A 20,356-nucleotide genomic window follows, 5' to 3' on the forward strand; every position below is an offset into this window, starting at 1 on the left:
AAATAATAGCAGTGTGTTTAAAAAAAAGTGAATAAAGCTCAAAATCCTTCTAATAGCTTTTATTTCCATACACACAAATGCATTGGGAACACTACACATTCTATTCCAAATCAAATCATGAAGAAAAATATCAAATTTGTGTTGTTCCTCTAAAAAGAAAAAAGTGAATATTAGACAGTTCAAAAAAATAGCAGAAGATTTTGCTTTCCTTTTGAATCGCTTAAAGAGGACCTTTCACCAGAATAAAGTATGTAAACTGACTATACAGACGTGAAGAGCGGCGCCCAGGGATCCCCCTGCACTTACTGTTATCCCCGGGTGCCGCTCCGTTCTCCGGTATAGTCATAGTTGGGCTCCACCCAGGGGAACCTGCCGGCGTCTCTTTCTCCTATGCTGTAGCGCTGGCCAATCGCAGCGCTCAGCTCATAGCCAGGCTTGAATTCAGTGTTTGGAGGTCACTGTCTCCGGCCACTAGACCCAAAAAGAACAATCTTACTTTCATCAGTCCACAAAATGTCTCTTTAGGCCGTCAATGTGCTCTTTGGCAAATTGTAACCTCTTCAGGAAATGGGACTTTGCGGGGGCTTCTTGCAGATCGCTCGGCTTCACATAGGTGTCTTCTAATCAGGGGCGTACCTAGAGCATTTGGCACCCGGGGCGAACCCTTTGTTTGGCACTAACCCCCCCCCAAGAAAGTTAAGAAAACATGCACAAACTTTTTTAAACCTCTGCACACCCCCTTAACGAAATAAACCCATTAACCCCCCTTAATAAAACCCATTAACCACCCCTTAACCCTTCCTTAATAAAATAAAAAACTGCACCCCCTTAAAAAAATCCAAATCCCCATCAATAAAAGGAACAAATCCTGCTTAATTACACCCTCTCTTCTCCCCTTAATTACACCCCCTCTCTTCTCCCCTTAATTACACCTCCTCCCTTTATTACACCCCCTCCCTCCCCACCTTAATTACACACACCCTCTCTTCTCCCCTTTATTACACCCCCTCCCTTAATTACATGTGACCTCCTCCCTTAATTACACCCCCTCTCTTCTCCCCTTAATTACACCTCCTCCCTTAATTACACCCCCTCTCTTCTCCCCTTAATTACACCCCCTCCCTCCCCACCTTAATTACACACCCCCTCCCTTAATTACACCCCCTCTCTTCTCCCCTTAATTACACACCCCCTCCCTTAATTACACCCCCTCTCTTCTCCCCTTAATTACATGTGACCTCCTCCCTTAATTACACCCCCTCCCTCCCCACCTTAATTACACACCCCCTCCCTTAATTACACCCCCTCTCTTCTCCCCTTAATTACACCCCCTCCCTCCCCACCTTAATTACACCCCCCTTAATTACAAACCCCCACTTAATTACACACACCCCTTAATTACACAATTATTTACTCACATTTTGATGAGGCCTCAGGCTCCGTCCGACCGCTGGTAATGGATCCTTCCGCTTCCGTCAGCGTCGTGACGTCATGTTGCGTGCCGCCGCAATAATCCTTCTAAGCCGGCGCCTGGCGGAGTCGCCTCGCGGTGCAGCAGTGGATGGAGGGGTGACTCAGTCGTGGCACCCGGGGCGGGCCGCGCCCCCCCTTGGTACGCCACTGCTTCTAATTGTAACAGTACTCACAGGTAACTTTGGATCTTCTTTGATCTTCCTGGAGCTGATTGTTGGCCGAGTCCTTGCCATTTTGGCTATTCTTCTATCCATTCGAATGGTAGTTTTTCACTTTCTTCCACGTCTTTCAGGTGTTGGTTGCCATTTTAAAGCATTTGCGATCATTATAGCTGAGCAGCCTATAATTTTCTGCACTTCTTTATATGTTTTCCCCTCTCCAATCAACTTTTTAATCAAGGTACGCTGTTCTTCTAAACAATGTCTGGAACGACCCATTTTCCTCCGAATTTCAGAGACAAATGCACTGTAACCGGCATGTACAACATTTGCTGCCTTCCTTAAATAAGGGAAATAATTGGCACCTGTTTTTCAAAGAAGGAATGACCTCACTCCTTGAACTCCACACTGCTATTATTTTGAACATGCCCCTTTCAATTAGTGATTCAATACACAGAATCAGCAGCATGCATGTCATGTCTGTTGGGTTTTTATTACTCTACTACACCTGCTAGTAAATTATTTGCCATGTAGAAATATAATTTCTACCAAAAACAGTGATTGATCAGGTTAGTGATGTCTGACTGCTATTATTTTGAACACAACTGTATATCTTATGTATAAAGTGATGATTTTGGGGGGGCTGCTAATGGTCCTGGGTGGAGATGAGCAAATCAATTCGTATGAATCTAATTCATTCATAAATCATCCTGCTGCTCCAGACACTTCTCCCTCCCTCTCAATAGCGGAAAGAGAAAGCGCAGGTGTGAAAGTAGCCTTACATGTCATATGAAAACACTATGAGATTTCGTGTGCAGATTCTCTACGGTCACTGTATTAATAAATCAGAAAATATATCAAACTCAGGAAGAATGGTGGATGTAATGGAGCAGACCGTGTGCTACATGAAATAAAACCTGCTGATTTACAGACGAGTGGTTATTTCTTCACATGATGCATCTGGATCTTCCTGTACAGGGAGGAAAGAGTTCTTTACATTAAAGGCGGCCATACACATTCAATAGCTGTAGGCCAATCCTTCATCCCACATACATATGGCAGGGGTCAGCGACCTTCAGCACTCCAGATGTTGTGAAACTACAATTCCCAGCATACTCAATTCTTTTGTATGGGAGTTATGAGAAGAGCAGAGAAAGTGTGCATGCTGGGAGTTATAGTTTGTGCCGGAGGTTGCCTACCACTGGAGTATGGGGAGAAAGCTGCTGCCAGACACTTCTCCCCCTGGGAGAACAAAAGGATCCGACAAAAATATTCATTTGCCCCCAACATCATCTGTTGGAAGAGTCGGGAGCTCCCCACAGACTGTAGGCCGACAATACACTAATGTGTATGGGGGAGGGGGGGGGCAAGATGGAAGAACGGTTCTCAGTCTACACTTCTCCAATTAACGCTTGGCTCAAGTCAAAACAGAAAGCTCAGGTTTGGTTGGAGGCGAGAAATCATTAGGCCCGTCCCGTACAGCGGCTGTGCGCACCACTTACCTGCTCTTCAGTCTTCTCTAGGCACTTCATTAGGGCTCGTGCACACTGCGTGACCGCTCAGAGCGAGACGTAAAGCAATACGGCAATGCGTGACCGCTCAGAGCGAGACGTAAGGCAATACGGCAATGCGTGACCGCTCAGAGCGAGACGTAAGGCAATACGGCACTGCGTGACCGCTCAGAGCGAGACGTAAGGCAATACAGCAATGTGTGACCGCTCAGAGCGAGACGTAAGGCAATACGGCAATGTGTGACCGCTCAGAGCGAGATGTAAGGCAATACGTGACCACTCAGAGCGAGACATAAGGCAATACGGCAATGTGTGACAGCTCAGTACATTAAACAGGAAGTGACAGCTCAGAGCACATTATAAGAGACAGGAGGCACTGCGTGACCGCTCAGAGCAAGACGTAAGGCAATACGGCAATGTGTGACCGCTCAGTACATTAAACAGGAAGTGACAGCTCAGAGCGCATTATAAAAGAGACATACCACGCTGTGTGACAGCTCAGAGCACATGATAAGAGACATACCACACTGTGTGACAGCTCAGAGCACATGAGAAGAGACGGGAGGCACTGAAGGCTACATGTTATATTTTATTGTCAATATGGTTAACATTTTATCATACTGCTTTCTGTATAAAACATGCACTTCGAGGGATATTTAGGTGTACAGCATGAATGAGCCCACATAAATTATATTTATATATATACTTTTTTTTTCTTAATAAGACCATGTAAAAATAATTCCAATAAGCACCTCCGAGGTCCTTATTTCTTTCATATTTTTTTTTTCTCATTTTTTTTACATCCCAGATAAACATTCTTCAAATGCTCCGATACGAAATGTATTCAATAACCTAGAGCTAGGTGCTAGAGAACAGTTCCTGAAATATTAAAATACATCTACAGTATGACTGAAGCTCGTGACTAGAGATGAGCCAACTTCATATTTTGAAATTCGCTCACGCTTCGTTTGGTGGTAAAAGCAGAATTGCATTATGGATTTCGTTACCACGGACCAGAACGCAATTCTATGACGGAATGCCTTTAGAGGCATTCCGTCATAATAGAAGTCATGTGGGCCGCAAAACGGATCTGTCCCGTTTCAGTTATGTAGGGGAGTCCTGGATAACGGAAATGAGACGGATCCGTTATGCAGCCCATAGACTTCTATTATGACGGAATTAATAATGGAATGCCTCTAAAGGCATTCCGTCATAGAATTGCGTTCTGGTCCGTGGTAACGGAATCCATAACGCAATTCTGATTTTACCACCAAACGAAGCGTGAACGAATTTCTTTACATGAAATTCGCTCATCTCTACTCGTGACAGCCCATGTTTTATGTGCGTGTGTGGGTGTGATAGGAACACTTAAAAAAGACATTTGTTCAATCGTAGACCTCTGTCTTTCTCTTCAGAAATAAAAACATAAGTAGAACAGAACACAAACCAAGGCAAGCAAAAGGAAAAACAAAAACATAGCACTTATTGGATATCCTTTTCTTCCAGGAGGGGGCACCATAGAGGCAGCCATGTTGGGGGTTATAGTAGTATTCATGACGAAGCAGCCCTGGAAATGGCAACATCTCTAAGGCACCAAAAACAGGCAACCGTTCAGTCAACGGGACCCAATTATGTCGTATGTACAGATGCTACATAAGGTCTAACCCCTACCGGGACACAGCATATATCTTACAATATTTCTCGTTTCTGCACATTTTCCCCTCCCTCGTCATGACCGGGAGTCAGGTGACTGGAGAGGCAGATACAACTAAAACAGTGGTCACCCACACAGGAAGACAAGCGGTTGCTAGGCAACCGGAAGGAACACGCCCTTCAGAAGACCCTGAAAAGAAGCAAAAGGCGTGTAATACTATAGAAACTATCCGTATGGCGTTAACTCATAGTTGGGGCTAGGCGTTAACGAGCTGCATTTACATAAATACATTTACATAAATACATACCCCTCCCACAAAATGGCTGCTTAACGTACAGAATTTATTTATTTATTTTTTGCTTTGGTGACTACTAATACTGAGGGTTGATGAAGGGGAGAGGTTAATCATATTCTATTTCTCCAACTTTCCAAACACATTCAAAAGGAGGCTGCCCCCATTAAAAAAAAAAAAAAGAAAATTTTTTATTAGTGCGTCACATCAGCCCCCTAAGAACTACAGAAGCCGAATTTGCAGCTCAGTGGCGGGATGGTCATTTTTATTTTTTTTATTAAGGCATCCAGATATTTTTGGAAGAAGATATTCGCAGGTTCCGAGACTGAATGTGCCCCCACCCCCCCCCCCCCCCCCCCCCCCGCGCTAATCCCTCCATATGAGTCAGACAGAGGGATAACACTATGGCTTTGTACATGTGCATAGTCACAACCGCAGGCATTGGTCAAGGAGTACAAAAATAAAGGGTGCCGTTCTCACAAAGCCTCTGGCGGTACAGTACGATACAAATATATACACGGTCTGTCTTTTTCTCTCGTTGAGGAGCTCATTCGGAGCGATACAGAGCACCAAAACCGCTGTGTTGGACGCCGTCAGCTGTGGGACCGGAGTTCCTCTGGGATGTAGTGTAAAAAACCTTGTGGAACCGGCACTCGTTTCCCCACCGTTCATATCCTCGCTTTGAAGCTTTCACGTTTCGAGCAGGGGTAAAAGCCGTCCTCGGAGATTTTCGTTTGCAAAGTATCAGGAGTGTAACCTGGGTATTAATCCCGGGTTAGGGGTCTACGTAAATCACAGTGACTTCTGACCACCCTGAGCCACTCGTCAGGAACAACATTATTTCTTTTCTCTCTTTCTACATTGCAGCAAGAAATTTTTTTGTAAACCTCTGATATATATATGCACAGTCTTTTTGGAAAAAAATATAGTTTTGTTTTTTTTCTCCTTTTTTTTATATTTTGGACACCTTATTTTGCAATCAGTCTTATTTTTGTCATTTAATGGAAGAAATCATCTTAAAATGGGCACTGCATTCACAGAAGGCAGTTAACTGAAAGACAAGAGGAAGATAATTAGAGGCACAAATGACAAGAATGGTGTCCATGCACTGAAATGAGAAAGGCAAGAACAATATTACGATCAGTTCATGCTAGCAAGGTTAAACCGCGTTCTAGGCTTCAAGTCGCCATAGTTACAGAGGACCTGTCCCCTCTCCTGACATGCCTGTTTTAATAGTTTCATGCATTCCCCACATGCTAACAATTCTGGAGCATCTATTCTTATGGCTCTATGGTGTGCTGTTCCTTTATTATTTCTACTAGAAGTTATGAATGAATTGCTAGCAGTCTGCAGTAAGGGTACAGAGGGGTGGTAACAAGTTGGGGGGGGGCGTGTACCTGCACAGCCTCACTCTATCCAATCAGTGCTGCCATTTTCAGACTGTGCAGGGACACCCCCCCCCCCCCTTACTGGTTACCACCCCTTGTACCATTACTGCAGACTGCTAGCAATTCATTCATTAATTCTAGTAGGAATAATAAAGGAATGACACAACATAGAGCCATAAGAATAGATGCTCCAGAATTGTTAGTATGTGGGGAATGCATGAAACTATTAAAACAGGCATGTCAGGGGTAGTGGTAGGTCCTCATTAAAGGGGTTTTCTGAGACTTTTATACTGATGAGCTATCCTCTGGCTAGGTCTTCAGTATCTGATCGGTGAGGGTTCGTCACCAGGGACTCCGGCCGATCAGCTGTTTGAGAAGGCACCAGTACTCGCAGTAAGGGTCCATTCACACGTCCGCAAAATGGGTCCTCATCAGTTACGCAATTTTGCAGGAACGGGTGCGGACCCATTCATTTTTAATGGGGCCGGAATGTGCTGTTTGCATCCGCATTTGCGGATCCGCACTTCCATTTCCGCTAAAAAATAGAACATGTCCTATTAGATTAGGCATTTTCTATTATAGTGCCGGCGATGTGCGGTCCACAAATTGTGAAACGCACAGCGCTGGTGTCCGTGTTTTGCGGACATACGGACGTGTGAATGGACCCTAACTTGCTCAACAAGCACAGCGCCATCCAATTGATAGTGGCAGTGCTTGGTATCGCAGCTCAGTACAGTTCACTTCAATGAGTCTGAGCTGCGCCCAGGCCATATGACCGATGAATGTGATGTCACATGGCCTAGAAAAAGCTGCGAGAAGGTAGCGGTACTACTGCAGGCGCCGGTGCCTTGTGAACCAGAGGATAGCTCATCAGTAAAATTATCTCGGAAAACCCATTTAGTTTCACAGCCTCGCAAGCCGATAGGAATGATCTTGCAGACATTTAGCTAGTAGGAGGTATTTAGGGCAATGCCCCATGAGAAACGTATGCAAAATAGCGCTCCACCAGAAGAGGAAAACTGCTTCTCTAGTGCCACCTACAGGTAGTGTGCATGTCTGACCCTTTATGAAGCATGACTATGGGATCAGCACAGTTGATGGGTTTTTGCTCCTCATTAGTACATGGTAGGTTTCTGCCTAGTTTAGAGGTGGCACTGGAATGCGTTTTCTTCCTCTTGCGGCAGACCTCTTGAGCATGGTATATAAACCCTTCCGACTAATGACCGGTCTGATACTGATGACCTATCCTGAGTGTAGGTCATTAATATTTAACTCCTCCATAAGACAGTTCTGCCTCAGTGGTTCAGCATGGGCAGCAGTAACTTCTGACAAACACTGCAAAACACACACAACAAAACTACCACACGAAAAAGCAAAAATACACAGGCAGCCACCTGTCAACCCAACCACGTCTGATAATCCACCAAATCGCGATCATGAAAGGCGTAAAGGGGCAAAATATAATTGTTTTATATGACTCTTCATGCTATCTTTATACATGCAGCCATGTTCAAGGAGGAAGTAGATACAAAACACAGCAAAATAAATCAAACTTTTCTTAAAGGGGTTTCCTGGAAATTCAATACTGATGTCCTATCCTCAGGATAGGTCATCAATACCTGATCGGTGGGGGTCTGACTACCAGCACACCCGTCAATCAGCGCTATGGTCATCAAGTACAGCGCCGTACAATGTATTAGTGGCTGTGCTTGGTATTGCAGCCCAGGCCCATTTACTTGAATGGGACAGAGCAGCACACAGGCCACGTGACCAATGAATGGGACGTCACTGGCCTAGGAAAAGGGCTGCGGCACTCACCGGAAACATCTGATCGGCGAGGTTGTCTGGAGTCGAATCCCCACGAATCAGATATTGATTTATCAGGAAAAACCCCTTTAATGATCAGTCAGCAGGTTGCAGTCTTGTAGATCAGGAGGATTCAGCTTTCCACTATACATGGCCTGCAGAGCTCCTTTATTTCCAAGGAACATGCCAGTTGCCTATAATCTTCCAATCTTGGGTTGTAGAGCAATATCAATTGCCAATATAATCACTGGAAACCGATGACATCATCAGGTGTGGCGAGTAGGATGCTCTCAGCGGATCTGCATGGTCACTAAAATTAGTTTGGTATAATAGCTTGCCGGTTTGCACTCTGTAGACCTAGCGGATGTTCTTCCTAGCGAGCTTATCCTCCGGGGATGCACACAGCAAACGCAGGCAGGAAAATAATACGCATTCCAAAGCCAATTACCCGAGGTTACCGCTTCAGAAATCAAAAACATCATCCCCATCATCCTCTACGTCATCCAGAGACCAGTGCCAGTCGTTAAAAGCCAGGTCAAGCAGTCTGCAACAGGAGTGTTGGGGTTCATGAGAAAGGCTTATGAAGAAACCCTCCATGTTCTCCAGGGCACTATCTCAGGAGACTTAAAGGGGTTGTGTCACTTCAGCATTTAATATATAGAGAAAGTGAATACAAGGCACTTACTAATGTATTGTGATTGTCCATATTGCTTCCTTTGCTGGGTGGAGTCATTTTTCCATCACATTATACACTGCTCGTTTCCATGGTTATGACCACCCTAAAATACAGCAGTGGTGGTCGCGCTTGCACACTACAGGAAAAAGCTCTGGCCTCTCTGGTGGCCACGACCACGGGAGCGTGCATAGGCCAGCACTTTTTCCTATAGTGTGCAAGCACGACAACCGCTGATGGATTGCAGGTTGGTCATAACCATGGAAATGAGCGGTGTATCATGTGATGGAAAAATGAATCCAGCCAAAGGAGACAATATGGACAATCACAATACATTAGTAAGGGCCTTGTATCCACTTTCTCTACATGATAAATGCCATTTGCTGAAGTGAGACAACTGCTTTAAAGGGGTTGTCTCACTCCAGCAAGTGGCATTTATCAGGTAAAGAAAGTTATTACAAGCCACTTACTAATGTGTGGTGATTGTCCATATTGCCTCCTTTGCTGGCTGGATTAATTTTTTCATCACATTATACACTGCTAGTTTCCATGGTTACGACCACCCTGCAATCCATCAGTGGTGGCTGTACTTGCACACTATAGGAAAAAGCACTTGCCTCTCTGGTGGTCGGGACCATAGGAGTGCACATAGGCCAGCAGTTTTTCGTATAGTGTGCAAGCACGGCCACCGATGCTGGACTGAATGGTGGGCGTAACCATGGAAACGAGCAGTGTATAATGTGATGGAAAAATGAGTATAGCCAGCAAAAGAGGCAATGTGGATAATAACAATCCATTAGTAAGTGCCTTGTATTAACCTTTTATACATGATAAATGCTATTTGCTAAAGTCAGACGACCCCTTTAATCTGTATGTTCAACTTTGAACCAAGGGCGTGCATCGAATAGAGGTAGAACATGCGGCTGGGGCCCTTGGAGAGAGCCCAGTACCGATTGTTCCCGCTCCCTTTGTCACTAGGACATCTCTTCTGCATGTGGTTCAGCACGGTGAGGATCTCCGTTAACCATCTACATGAAATACCTGTCAGCCCGAAGCTATTATCACCTAACTCCCCATACAGAGGTTCGGCCGAGAATGCATGTGTTCTTAATGAGAGTAAGCCGGTGCTAGACACCCTACAACAAAAGGATCAGGCATGCTGAAATCCAACAGGTCTGATCCTTCTTTCTGTATACATCTGCTGTCAGGGGCCCCATCCACACAACCGTATCTGTTTTGCGGTCTGCAAACTGCAGATCCACAAAATACAGACGTGGTCCATGTGCTGTCCACATTTTTTGGAGGACCCATTGGCTTCAATGGGTCTGCGGCTCGCCCTTTGCAGACAAGTATACGACATGTTCTATCATCCGTGTGCTTTCTGCATCCGTATGTCTTTTTCGCAGAAGATCACAACATGTGCTGTACTTGTCTGCAAATTGTGGACCGCAGACCCATTGAAGGCAACAGGTCTGCAAAAAAAGGCAGACGGCACACGGACCGCATGCGTATTTTGTGGATCCGCAAAAACGGATATGGGCGTGTGCATAAGGCCTTAGATGGATGGCTGATATACATCTAAGGCCTCATGCACACGACCGTTGTTTTGGTCCGCATCCGAGCCGCAGTTTTTGCGGCTTGGATGCGGACCCCTTCACTTCAATGGGGCCGCAAAAGATGCGGACAGCACTCCGTGTGCTGTCTGCATCTGTTGCTCCGTTCCGTGGTCCGCAAAAAAAATAATAACGTCCTATTCTTGTTTGTTTTGCGGACAAGAATAGGCAGTTATATCAATGACTGTCCGTGCCATTCTGCAAATTGCGGAACACACACGGACGCCATCCGTGTTTTGTGGACCGCAAAACACACAACGGTCGTGTGCATGAGGCCTAATTTGTATGGCCAGCTTAAGATTTGGACAGTGTTGTGAACACTTATGTGGACTAGAGAAGGTACTGAATGAGTGGTGGGTCTCTCAAGGGTGGGTCCCCCACAAATCTAACATTCATCGCCTAATCTGTTCAGGTACAATGAAGACAGGTCAACAGTCCACAGTAGTGGAACACGTATAGGTCTTTGCACATGGTATCGGGCTCCAGCTTCTCAGTCCCAAGACAATCATCTGAATATAAAGAAGATGGCAGCACTCCACGTCTTGTCACACAAAGGTGATTTTTATTCACCTGGCAGGGCGAGGTTTCCACTGCAGTGGTTTAGTAATACTATAGAGACGAAACGTCGCCCTGCCCAATGAATTCGAAAATCACCTTTATTTCACAGGGCATGGAAAGTGTGGTCTTCCTCTTATTTAGATGTTCATTACCTCGCCTGTTCATAGGTGATAAATGAGTGGAAAAAACTAAATAAGTTTACATTTCTGGAAGGTTTACATGTACTACTAGGGGGAGAAAGTCTTACTGAATATCCTAGAGCATCTAGACTTGTACTTTAAAGGGTTAATCCATCTGTCTACAGTTTCCTAACCTGTTAAAATGAGTAGCAATTACGGAAACGGCACATATGGTGCTTCCACCTCACCAAGTTGATGGGGGTTGAGGTACCCACACATTAAAGGGGTTCGCCAGGCTTTTAATGCTGATGACCTATCCTCAGGATAGTTCATATCAGATTGGCGAGGGTCTGACACCCGGCAGCCCCGTTGATCAGCTGTATGAAGGGGTGCAGGGTGTCGGATGCCCGCCGATCTGATATTGATGACCCATCCTGATGATAGGTCAGCAATATTAAAAGCCTGGAGAACCCCTTTAAAGGCTATGGACCCCTTTGGACATTTTGTTTTATGATAGTATTTTACTCATTTTGGGCTACAAAAATAAATAAATAAATTTAAAAAAAAAATTAAAAAGGGTCTGCCGTTTTTAAGATACAGGGGTTAAAAAAAGAAGAAAGAAAAAGAAGTTGTGCCGTTTTAAAGATACAGGGGTTAAAAAAAAAAATCTGTCTTTTAGCAGATAAGCTGATGGCTCAAGTGAAGCCTTGCCTCTGATCTCCTGACCTCACTCACTTTAGGGTACCTTCACACTAACGTTATTCTTTTCCGGCATTAAGTTCCGTCCTAGGGGCTCAATACCGGATAAAAAAAAACCTGTGTTTTATCCTAATGCATTCTAAATGGAGAGCAATCCGTTCAGGATGCATCAGGATGTCTTCAGTTCAGTCACTCTTACGGTATTTGGCCGGAGAAAATACCACAGCAAGTGTTCCGGAAAAATGGATGACACCAGAGAGGCGGATCCGGTATTGCAATGCATTTGTGAGATGGATCCGCATCCGTTTGCATACGGATTTCCGGATCCGGCAGGCAGTTCCGACTACGGAACAGAATCCAACAACAACGCAAGACATAATCTTAACATTTTGAGAAGGCTACTTTCACATACGAGTTTTGGTTTTAGATTTTGAGCTTCGGCAGGGGATCTCAAAACGGATCAGTTTTGAATATACATCAGGATGCATCCGTTCCGTTAGGATGCGGTTGTGTGAAATCGAAACGGAACAAACCGGATCAGTCACTAAATATATTCAAAGTCAGGACCCTAAAAAAACTGGATCTGTTTTGTTCCGTTTCGATGATCGGACACAAAACCGCAGCCTGTAGCGGTTTTGTGACCGGTCACAAAACGTAATGCTGACGGAACGGAAGACATCCTGAACGGATCTCTTTCCATTCAGAATGCATGGGGACAAAATGGAACCATTTTGGCCCGGTTTTGAGATCCTCTGCTAAATCTCAAAACCGGAATGTCGACTCAAAACACATATGTGAAAGTAGCCTAAGAGTTTTAGGAGAGCTAACAAACTGATTTTTTAACCCCTGTATCTAAAAAACAGCTGAACTTTTTTAAATAAATATTTTTAGCCCAAAAAAAGGAAAATGCAATTAGAAAAAAATTGCTCTGAAGAAGTTCATAGCCTTTAAAGTCAATAATCTGAATACCCCTTGAAATGGAGTTGCACATAAAAATAAAATAACATATACATTATCTTACTCCATACTCTGCTGTATATAGCGCCAACAACCAAAACTACTCAGAAATAGATTCATTGAATGAAAAATACATGATTTGTGTGAGATGATATAAGAGACAGTACAACATGGCCTATGATGTCACCCTCTGTGCCAGGACTATTACACTAACATATATAAGTACTGGCGATGTAGATGGGCACAAGGCACACGTAGCGAGTTAGTGAGCGTTACTGCAGAGTGATGCAGAACAGAGCGGGTAGCACATCTCTTACTTACTGTAGCATTTGAAAAAGGTAAAAGTAAAGTCAATGGAGAATGATTCGGAGGGCAGGACCAGAGCTAGAAACAAAATTAGTAACAAGAAGATGGACGGGATGGAAAGGAAACCAGAAAAGAAGTTATCGTATTTAACCAGTTTGCTGCTGGGGAGGATGGCGAAACAGAAAACATGGCATGATGGGCCTATAAGCAGGCAATCTATTTCTAAAGGTCCCTGCCAGGGTTAGTCAAGATAGGCTCAAGACCTTAAAGAGGCTATCCCTCCCATGAATCATCTTCCTACCTACAGCTAATAGCTGTTTTAAAGGGCATCTGTCAGCAGATTTGTGCCTATGACACTGGCTGACCTGTTACATGTGCGCTTGGCAGCTGAAGACATTGTGTTGGTCCCATGTTCATATGTGTCTGCATTTAATATATGCAAATGAGCCTCTAGGAGCAACGCGGGTGTTGCCATTACACCTAGAAGCTCTGCTCTCTCTGCAACTGCCACGCTCTCTGCACTTTGACAGGGCCAGGCAGTGTAAATGTGATCACACCTGGTCCTGTCAATCAAAGTGCAGAGAGAGCAGAGCCTCTAGGTGTAATGGCCACGCCCCCATTGCTCCTAGAGGCTCATTTGCATATATTAAAACATCATTTTTCTCAGCAATGCGGACACATATGAACATGGAACCAACACAGATGCCTTCAGCTGCCAAGCGCACATGTAACAGGTCAGCCAGTGTCATAGCGACAAATCTGCTGACAGATTCCCTTTAAGTAATGTGTAGTGTTTCTGGCATAAAAGTACATTTTCACCATATTTTGCTTCAATGTGTCCGGGCAGAATCAGTCTCCTTCTCCCTAAGGCAGCTGACAATATAGCGAGTTCTGACTTGTCTAAAGGAGGAGTCTTCTCAGCGATACGGTCATGCTACTGCGGAGATTCTGTTCTTCTCCGGACAACGAGGGCAGATTTCTATTATCTGCACTACAGTGAATAGAGGATCACTATTCAGAGACCTTGCTGTCAGGAGATTGACTAAGCACGTGTGCCCACCTGCCCTCCGCTATTACAGTGGATGCACACAGTGCTATACACTTTAACCACCAGGTGGCGTCATACTATGTAAGTAACCTTATAACTTCACTGGATGGTTTTCTTTCAATGGTGAAAATGCTTTATTTATTATGATCTATACAATAATTCTGTCCCATATTTAATGGTGGGACACCATCTAACAGTGGTGACAAACGTTCCACATTACAGATCTGTGTGGTATAGAAGTCTATGGGCCTATACTGCGGCTTGTTTTATCTCATTGTGGTGGCATTCCCTGCAAGAAGTGAATGTAAAACAGTTTCATACAACAGCACCTTGAGTCCCTACAGGGTTCATGCATACAGCATTGCTGTGTGCCCACCTACGCTGTGCGTCTAACCTTGTGCCCACTAATAAGAAACCAGCTATAGATGTAGAAGACTATAATTCTCGCACAGGCACATACAGTATATTTAACGTGCAGATGCAGCAAAGCTGGATTTGTTATTTGGCATGATTCAATGTGACATTTGTTATTTGGGGTACTTAAAAAAAAACAAAAAAAAAAACTGTGGGTAAACCAACTAACGCCCCCTCACAGTATTACATATGTAATATACGGTAGTAGTCGTCCAGTTTTTACCTGGGTTTGTTTGGAGGAAGTTGTCGACTAGGCCGCCTCATAGACGTGTTTGGCTGTACCTTCATGGAAGTTCTTGGAGAGGAACGGGCAAAGGGATCAGGAGCCGGCGCCTTTTTGGGAATTTTTTTTGCCAGCCGACTCACCCACTTCTGCTGCTCCTCCGTGGAGTTCGCTAATAAAAGTAGATTCTTAGCCGTAGAAATATCGTAGTTTACTGTGAGAGAAGAAAGAATACAAAGGAGGGTTTAATTAAAAAGGTTATCTCCTGAAAAATATTCTACCTTTTCCAAACCAGTGTCTGGATCTGAAAACTTTTGTAGTTGCATGTAATTAAAAACGTACTATAGCCGTAGAGTTATTCAATGACATGTAACTGTATAGCGCCATCTGCTGTCTGCTCTTTTCCTAATATCTCTGTCTACCTGAGGTGGTCGCACATGCCCAGTTCTATTCTTCAACTGCCACCAGAAATATCTACTGTTATAAGTGACAGTTACAGGGAGAGAGCTGCAGTAGTGGATTCATGTGAAGTAAAGGGCTGGTTCTAGCTTTGTAAGAAAGATTGTCTGAATTTTATTTTTGCATTCATTTTGGCATAACCCCTATAATGGATGAAGACTGTCTGGATGCAGATGTAGGGTGCATGTCAGTCCTCAGCTACATTCACTTATAAGGGACTGAAGGAGAGCTGTCTAAGTCCCATTAGAAGGACCCCCAGTAATCAAGAGAACAGAGGGTATCGGGGTCCACATGTAACTCCAACACCTCATACCACTGTACTACCAGTCCCATTCAGTGAGGGGACTCTGGGACCCTCCGTTCTCAGGATCACTGGGTCACAATGGTTGCACCCCCAGTGATCCAACATTTATCATCTGTCCTGTACAGGTGAAATGCTTTTTGTAGGATAACCCCTTTAAAGAGATTGTCTGGGCTTTTACTATTGATGACCTATCCTGAGGATATGTCATCAATATCAGATCACATGCAAACAAGAGAAATAAGGATTAGGGATTATTCTGGATTAAAAGGGGTATTATACCTACTATATATAAAAAAAAATGGAGGCACTTTGCGCACATTTCTGATCAAACGCGTGTCGGGCCCATCTACCGGCATCAAGGTGGCTTCAGCAGATGGGTACCTGACACTAACAGAACTGCCTCTCCTGGGCCTAACCTAAGCCTACAATGTTCAGGGCGGTGTAGGAACCAGCTATATTTATACTCTGCTCTGAAGCCCTGGGCAGAAGGGCGGGGAGTGCTCAATCTACAGGAGGAAGCTACCCTCCAAACACACTGCAAGAAAATTTAGACTAGCACATCCATAGTGTGATACAGTGAGGGGAATGGTCTGGGAAAACAGGTATTCCCAGCGTGTGCTGCTGGGCTGATTTGCAGCCAGGTGGGGTCAAATACCAGACTGGACTTTAATTGCCGATCCAGGTTTTTGGCAGCAACTGGCTGTCCTTAAATAGGCAGCTGGGCTCAGCAGCAGGATCTCTGTATTGGGATCTGAGGCTTGGTGCCAGGTTGGAGGGCTGAGACCCATGGGTCGAGGAAACAGGCTCCCTAAAGCCTGCCGTGGACTGCTGGAGGCATAACTGACATCAAGGTGACTTGTCTTATATGAACTTTCCAATTTGTGTGAAGTAACACCAAGATGTACTTTCCATTGTGTGTGAAGTAAACACCAAGACTGCAAAGTAACACATTGTTTTGTGCATTTGCCTCAAGTGTGAATAAACACTGAAGTTTTGCGTTAAGAACTTGTCTTTTGCCTCTGTACTGCGTCCGCTTATCCTATCTACCAGAGCGAAACCCCACAATAGTCACAGATGCACATCCAGAAAACTAGAATGCAGACAGAAAACAAAAACGTATGGTAGCACACTATTTGCTATCTGCCAGCTAGCTATCTGATGTGCACCTGTGACTATAGATGTGCTAGTCTAAATTTGCTTGCACTATCAGATTGGCGGGGGTCCGACATCCCGATCAGCCGTATGAGAAGACGATGCGCGCAGGGCGCACATGCCGTCTCCCTTCTCTCTTCCTGTATACCACTGCTGTCTATGGTCTTTGCCATAAACAGCAGCAGCGGACAAGAATAAAGACGGCATGTGCGCCCTGCGCATGACATCTTCTCATACAGCTGATCGCCGGGGGTGCCGGGTGTTGACCCCTGCTGATCTGATATTGATGACCTATCCTGAAAATAGGTCATCAATAGTAAAAGCCTGGACAACCCCTTTAAGTTTTACTGCCCATCTGACTTTCCATAAGATTTTTTTTCCTATTTGGGCTTTCATCTCACCCCTCCCTAAGCCTAGATAGAACCCGGTCTTAAAATGACCCCAATATTCATTTGCAGCCCTACCTGTAGAGACATCATATTGCACGTACCTTTGCAAGGTGCTATCATGTCCTCTTTCTTATCCATATGGTCCTTGTGGCATTTGATATGGCAGCGCCGGCACTCTAAGGCAGCAGGGGGTTTGAACATGTGCCACAGGGGCTTCATGCAGGCATCACAGCTTGTTGGGAAATGGTATAACGTGGGAATGAACTCATGTCCTTTGTGACAGATGTAGTTCGATTTCTCCACAGGATCCACTGGGAATTCTATCTCTTTCTTGCTTTCTCCTTCATTGTCATATAAAATCTATGGGGTAAAAAATAAAAGGAAATGAATACAAACCAGTAAATGTGAACAGGGAGAAGACGGTCAGGGACACAACTGCCAATTTTAGATCTCTGGGGCTCTTTAAGAGGTCACAACCCACAAATCTCAATTTGATGGCATATCTAATCCATTTAAAATACGGTTTATATATATTCCTGAACATTTACAGCATTAAACTGTGCAGAAGAACCTATCCATGCTTTACTTGCCTGGAAGATCCGTGGAATCTCCTTAGCATCCGCCCGATACACATCCGTCTGAGTTACCTGCCGCACGTGGAATAGTTTACTGTGAAGGAAATCAAACAATATCATCAGCACTAACATTATTTGGATAGATTCACTGTATGCAGTAAAGTGAGGTTGCTTACTGGAGTGTACACCTGCAGCACTGACACCTAAAGGCCAGTATGAAAACTGCAATATTCTAACCAGGTCTTTCCTTACTTTTAGGGCTCATGCACACGACCGTATACCCTCCGAGACATACGGTCTGTGAGCGGGCCATATGTCCCGGAGCGGCATACATCGCGCGCACAGCATCATAGGTTACTATGATGTTGTGCGCATCAGCCGCCCGCGGGAATAGTGTCCCGCACTCATATGACATTATCAAATGAAATGCCAAAATTATAATGTTTTTCACAAAAATGGGATATAAAAAAGAAGCTGCTATCAGAAGAGTGTGTCCATTTAAAAGCAGAGATTTATATCCAATACTTACACTCTACATCCAATTTAGTAATTAGAAATACCTACTCCACATCCAAATATCAGCACTAACATTACTTGTATAGTTTCACTGCATGCAGTAAGGTGAGATGGCTTACTGGAGCATACACCTGCAGTGCTGACACCTAAAGGCCAATATGAAAACTGCAATATTCTTTACTATTCTTACCCATATTATTCACAATTTAAATACCGAATTATGTTTTTTGCAAAATCGGGATATAAAAAAAAAAAGCCACTTTCTGAAAACAGTTTACCATTAAAGCGCAGGGATTAGAAATACTTACTCTATATCCAACACCATGTACGGATTGGACAGCTCTTTATCCTGCTCACTGTCATAAAACAGGATTTTCTTGCTGCTAACCACCACATACTGGAGGAGAAAAAGCAAAAAGGTCATTAGATGCAACTCTGGCTGTACAGGATGAGAAAAGCAGCACTGCATTTCTGTACGGGATGCGTCTTGTATTGCAGGTCAACTCTATAGACGTGAATGGTGCTGTGCTGCAATACCCCACACAGCCTGAACACAGGAGAGGTGCTGGGTTTTTTTTAGGATAAGAAAGCAGACATGCTTTTTTTCTAATCTTGGACATCCCCTTTAATACTCTCCATCATCCCATTCCCTGACCTGTGCGGCTCATATACTCGCCTTTTTAATCCAGCCAAACTTCTTAGTATTTCGCACAGGAAGTGACAACCATCCTTCCAGTCTGGATTCTGCAGGGACGAGAAGGCGGCACATTAGCCAATGAGCGTTAGAGGTCCGTCAAACACTAATAAAACAGATTTACGACCCAGATGCGTCCGAGCAGCAATGATCCAAGCTACAAGCATTCAAGGCAAAGCAGTTATAGTGAGTCTGTGGCCCGATCCCATAGACAGCGCTCTTCCATTATTCCACCTGCTTCAATGTCAATGGGGCTATGGTGCTGTAGACAAAATACACAGGATCTGAAAGAACCCAGGGGGAGACTCGTCCCCGTCGCGGCCCCCCAGTATGTTTTGATCTGAGTGATGCAGTGGCTGCCGTGCAGGGATCAGTAGCTACGCAGGTGCTGGGGAGCGGGGTATGTACAATCTATATGAGGGACCCAGGCATTGGGGGCATGTTTTAGACTTTCGATAACCCCTTTGATACTAGTCAAGCCCTATACTTAATGTAACCGTAAAAAATCTCTGCTCACCCTAAAGGGGTTTTCCAGGAGTTCAATATTGAACCTATGCTCTGGATGTCATCAATATCTGATCGGTGGGGGTCTGACTCCAGCTCCAGTGAACGCTGCGGCCTCCTTACAGCCTACCAAGCACAGCACCGTCCATTGTATAGTGGCTGTGCTTGGTATTGCAGCCCAGGCCCATGTCACTGATGAACGTGATGTCACTGGTCTAGGAAGGAGCTGTGGAACTCACTGAAGTGCTGCAGCTGATCAGTGGGAGTGCCGGGAGTTGGACCTCCACCGATCAGATATCGATGACCTGAGGATAGGCCATCAATATTTAAATCCGGGAAAGCCCTTTAAGACGGCAGACAGGATTTGTCAGAACAATCTAAACATATAGGCCTGAAAATGTGGATACTGACTGTCACCTATGGGACATTTCTGAGTTGTCAAGTCTACAAATGTCTCTGACAATGTGTACACCGCGTCTGATCCCGAGACTCGGTGAACGCATATCCTGTGTATTGTGTGTACAGCCCAGCATACAAGTGGATGTGCAATATTCTTATATACCATACCTGTGAATCTGTATCTACGGGCAGGCGGTATAATGAGGGAGCACTGGGTCAGAACCCTGGGCCGACCATAAAGCTGCAGGTTCAGCACAAGAAACCCCGGGTGAAGTCATGTTCTATGGGAATTATTATTACAAAAAAAAAAAAAAACAACAACAATCTCCATGACCTGCATGTCTGAGGGTTGTGAATGGTGTTGTGAGGGCTGTGGAGAGAGAGAATATGCTGGGGTGAGCTTAAAGGGAACCTGTGAGCATGAAAATGCAATGTAACCCATAAGCAGCATGTTATAGAGCAGGAGGAGCTG

At 44.6% G+C, this 20,356-nt stretch overlaps 1 protein-coding gene across 5 annotated transcripts in view; it reads right to left on the reverse strand.

Annotated features, from left to right (window-relative positions):
- Positions 1 to 5,443: 5,443 nt before the first annotated feature.
- ROCK2 (Rho associated coiled-coil containing protein kinase 2) overlaps positions 5,444 to 20,356 on the reverse strand; it is a 141,822-nt gene continuing 126,909 nt past the window's right edge. For 2 of the 5 annotated variants that reach the window (XM_040427317.1, XM_040427321.1), the window contains 7 exons: positions 18,964 to 19,031; positions 18,596 to 18,684; positions 17,787 to 17,865; positions 17,298 to 17,556; positions 14,893 to 15,106; positions 8,731 to 8,826; positions 5,444 to 6,139 (listed from right to left, as the gene is read on the reverse strand). In XM_040427317.1, the coding sequence (XP_040283251.1) occupies positions 8,745 to 8,826; positions 14,893 to 15,106; positions 17,298 to 17,556; positions 17,787 to 17,865; positions 18,596 to 18,684; positions 18,964 to 19,031 (791 nt within the window). In that variant the 3' untranslated portion in view covers positions 5,444 to 6,139; positions 8,731 to 8,744. Of the gene's footprint in view, positions 6,140 to 8,730; positions 8,827 to 13,222; positions 13,286 to 14,892; positions 15,107 to 17,297; positions 17,557 to 17,786; positions 17,866 to 18,595; positions 18,685 to 18,963; positions 19,032 to 20,356 lie in introns of those variants that run through there. The other 3 variants (XM_040427318.1, XM_040427319.1, XM_040427320.1) reach the window with 3 other exon arrangements.

Source organism: Bufo bufo, chromosome 4 (genome assembly GCF_905171765.1).
Source record: "Bufo bufo chromosome 4, aBufBuf1.1, whole genome shotgun sequence".
NCBI classification, from domain to species: domain Eukaryota; kingdom Metazoa; phylum Chordata; class Amphibia; order Anura; family Bufonidae; genus Bufo; species Bufo bufo.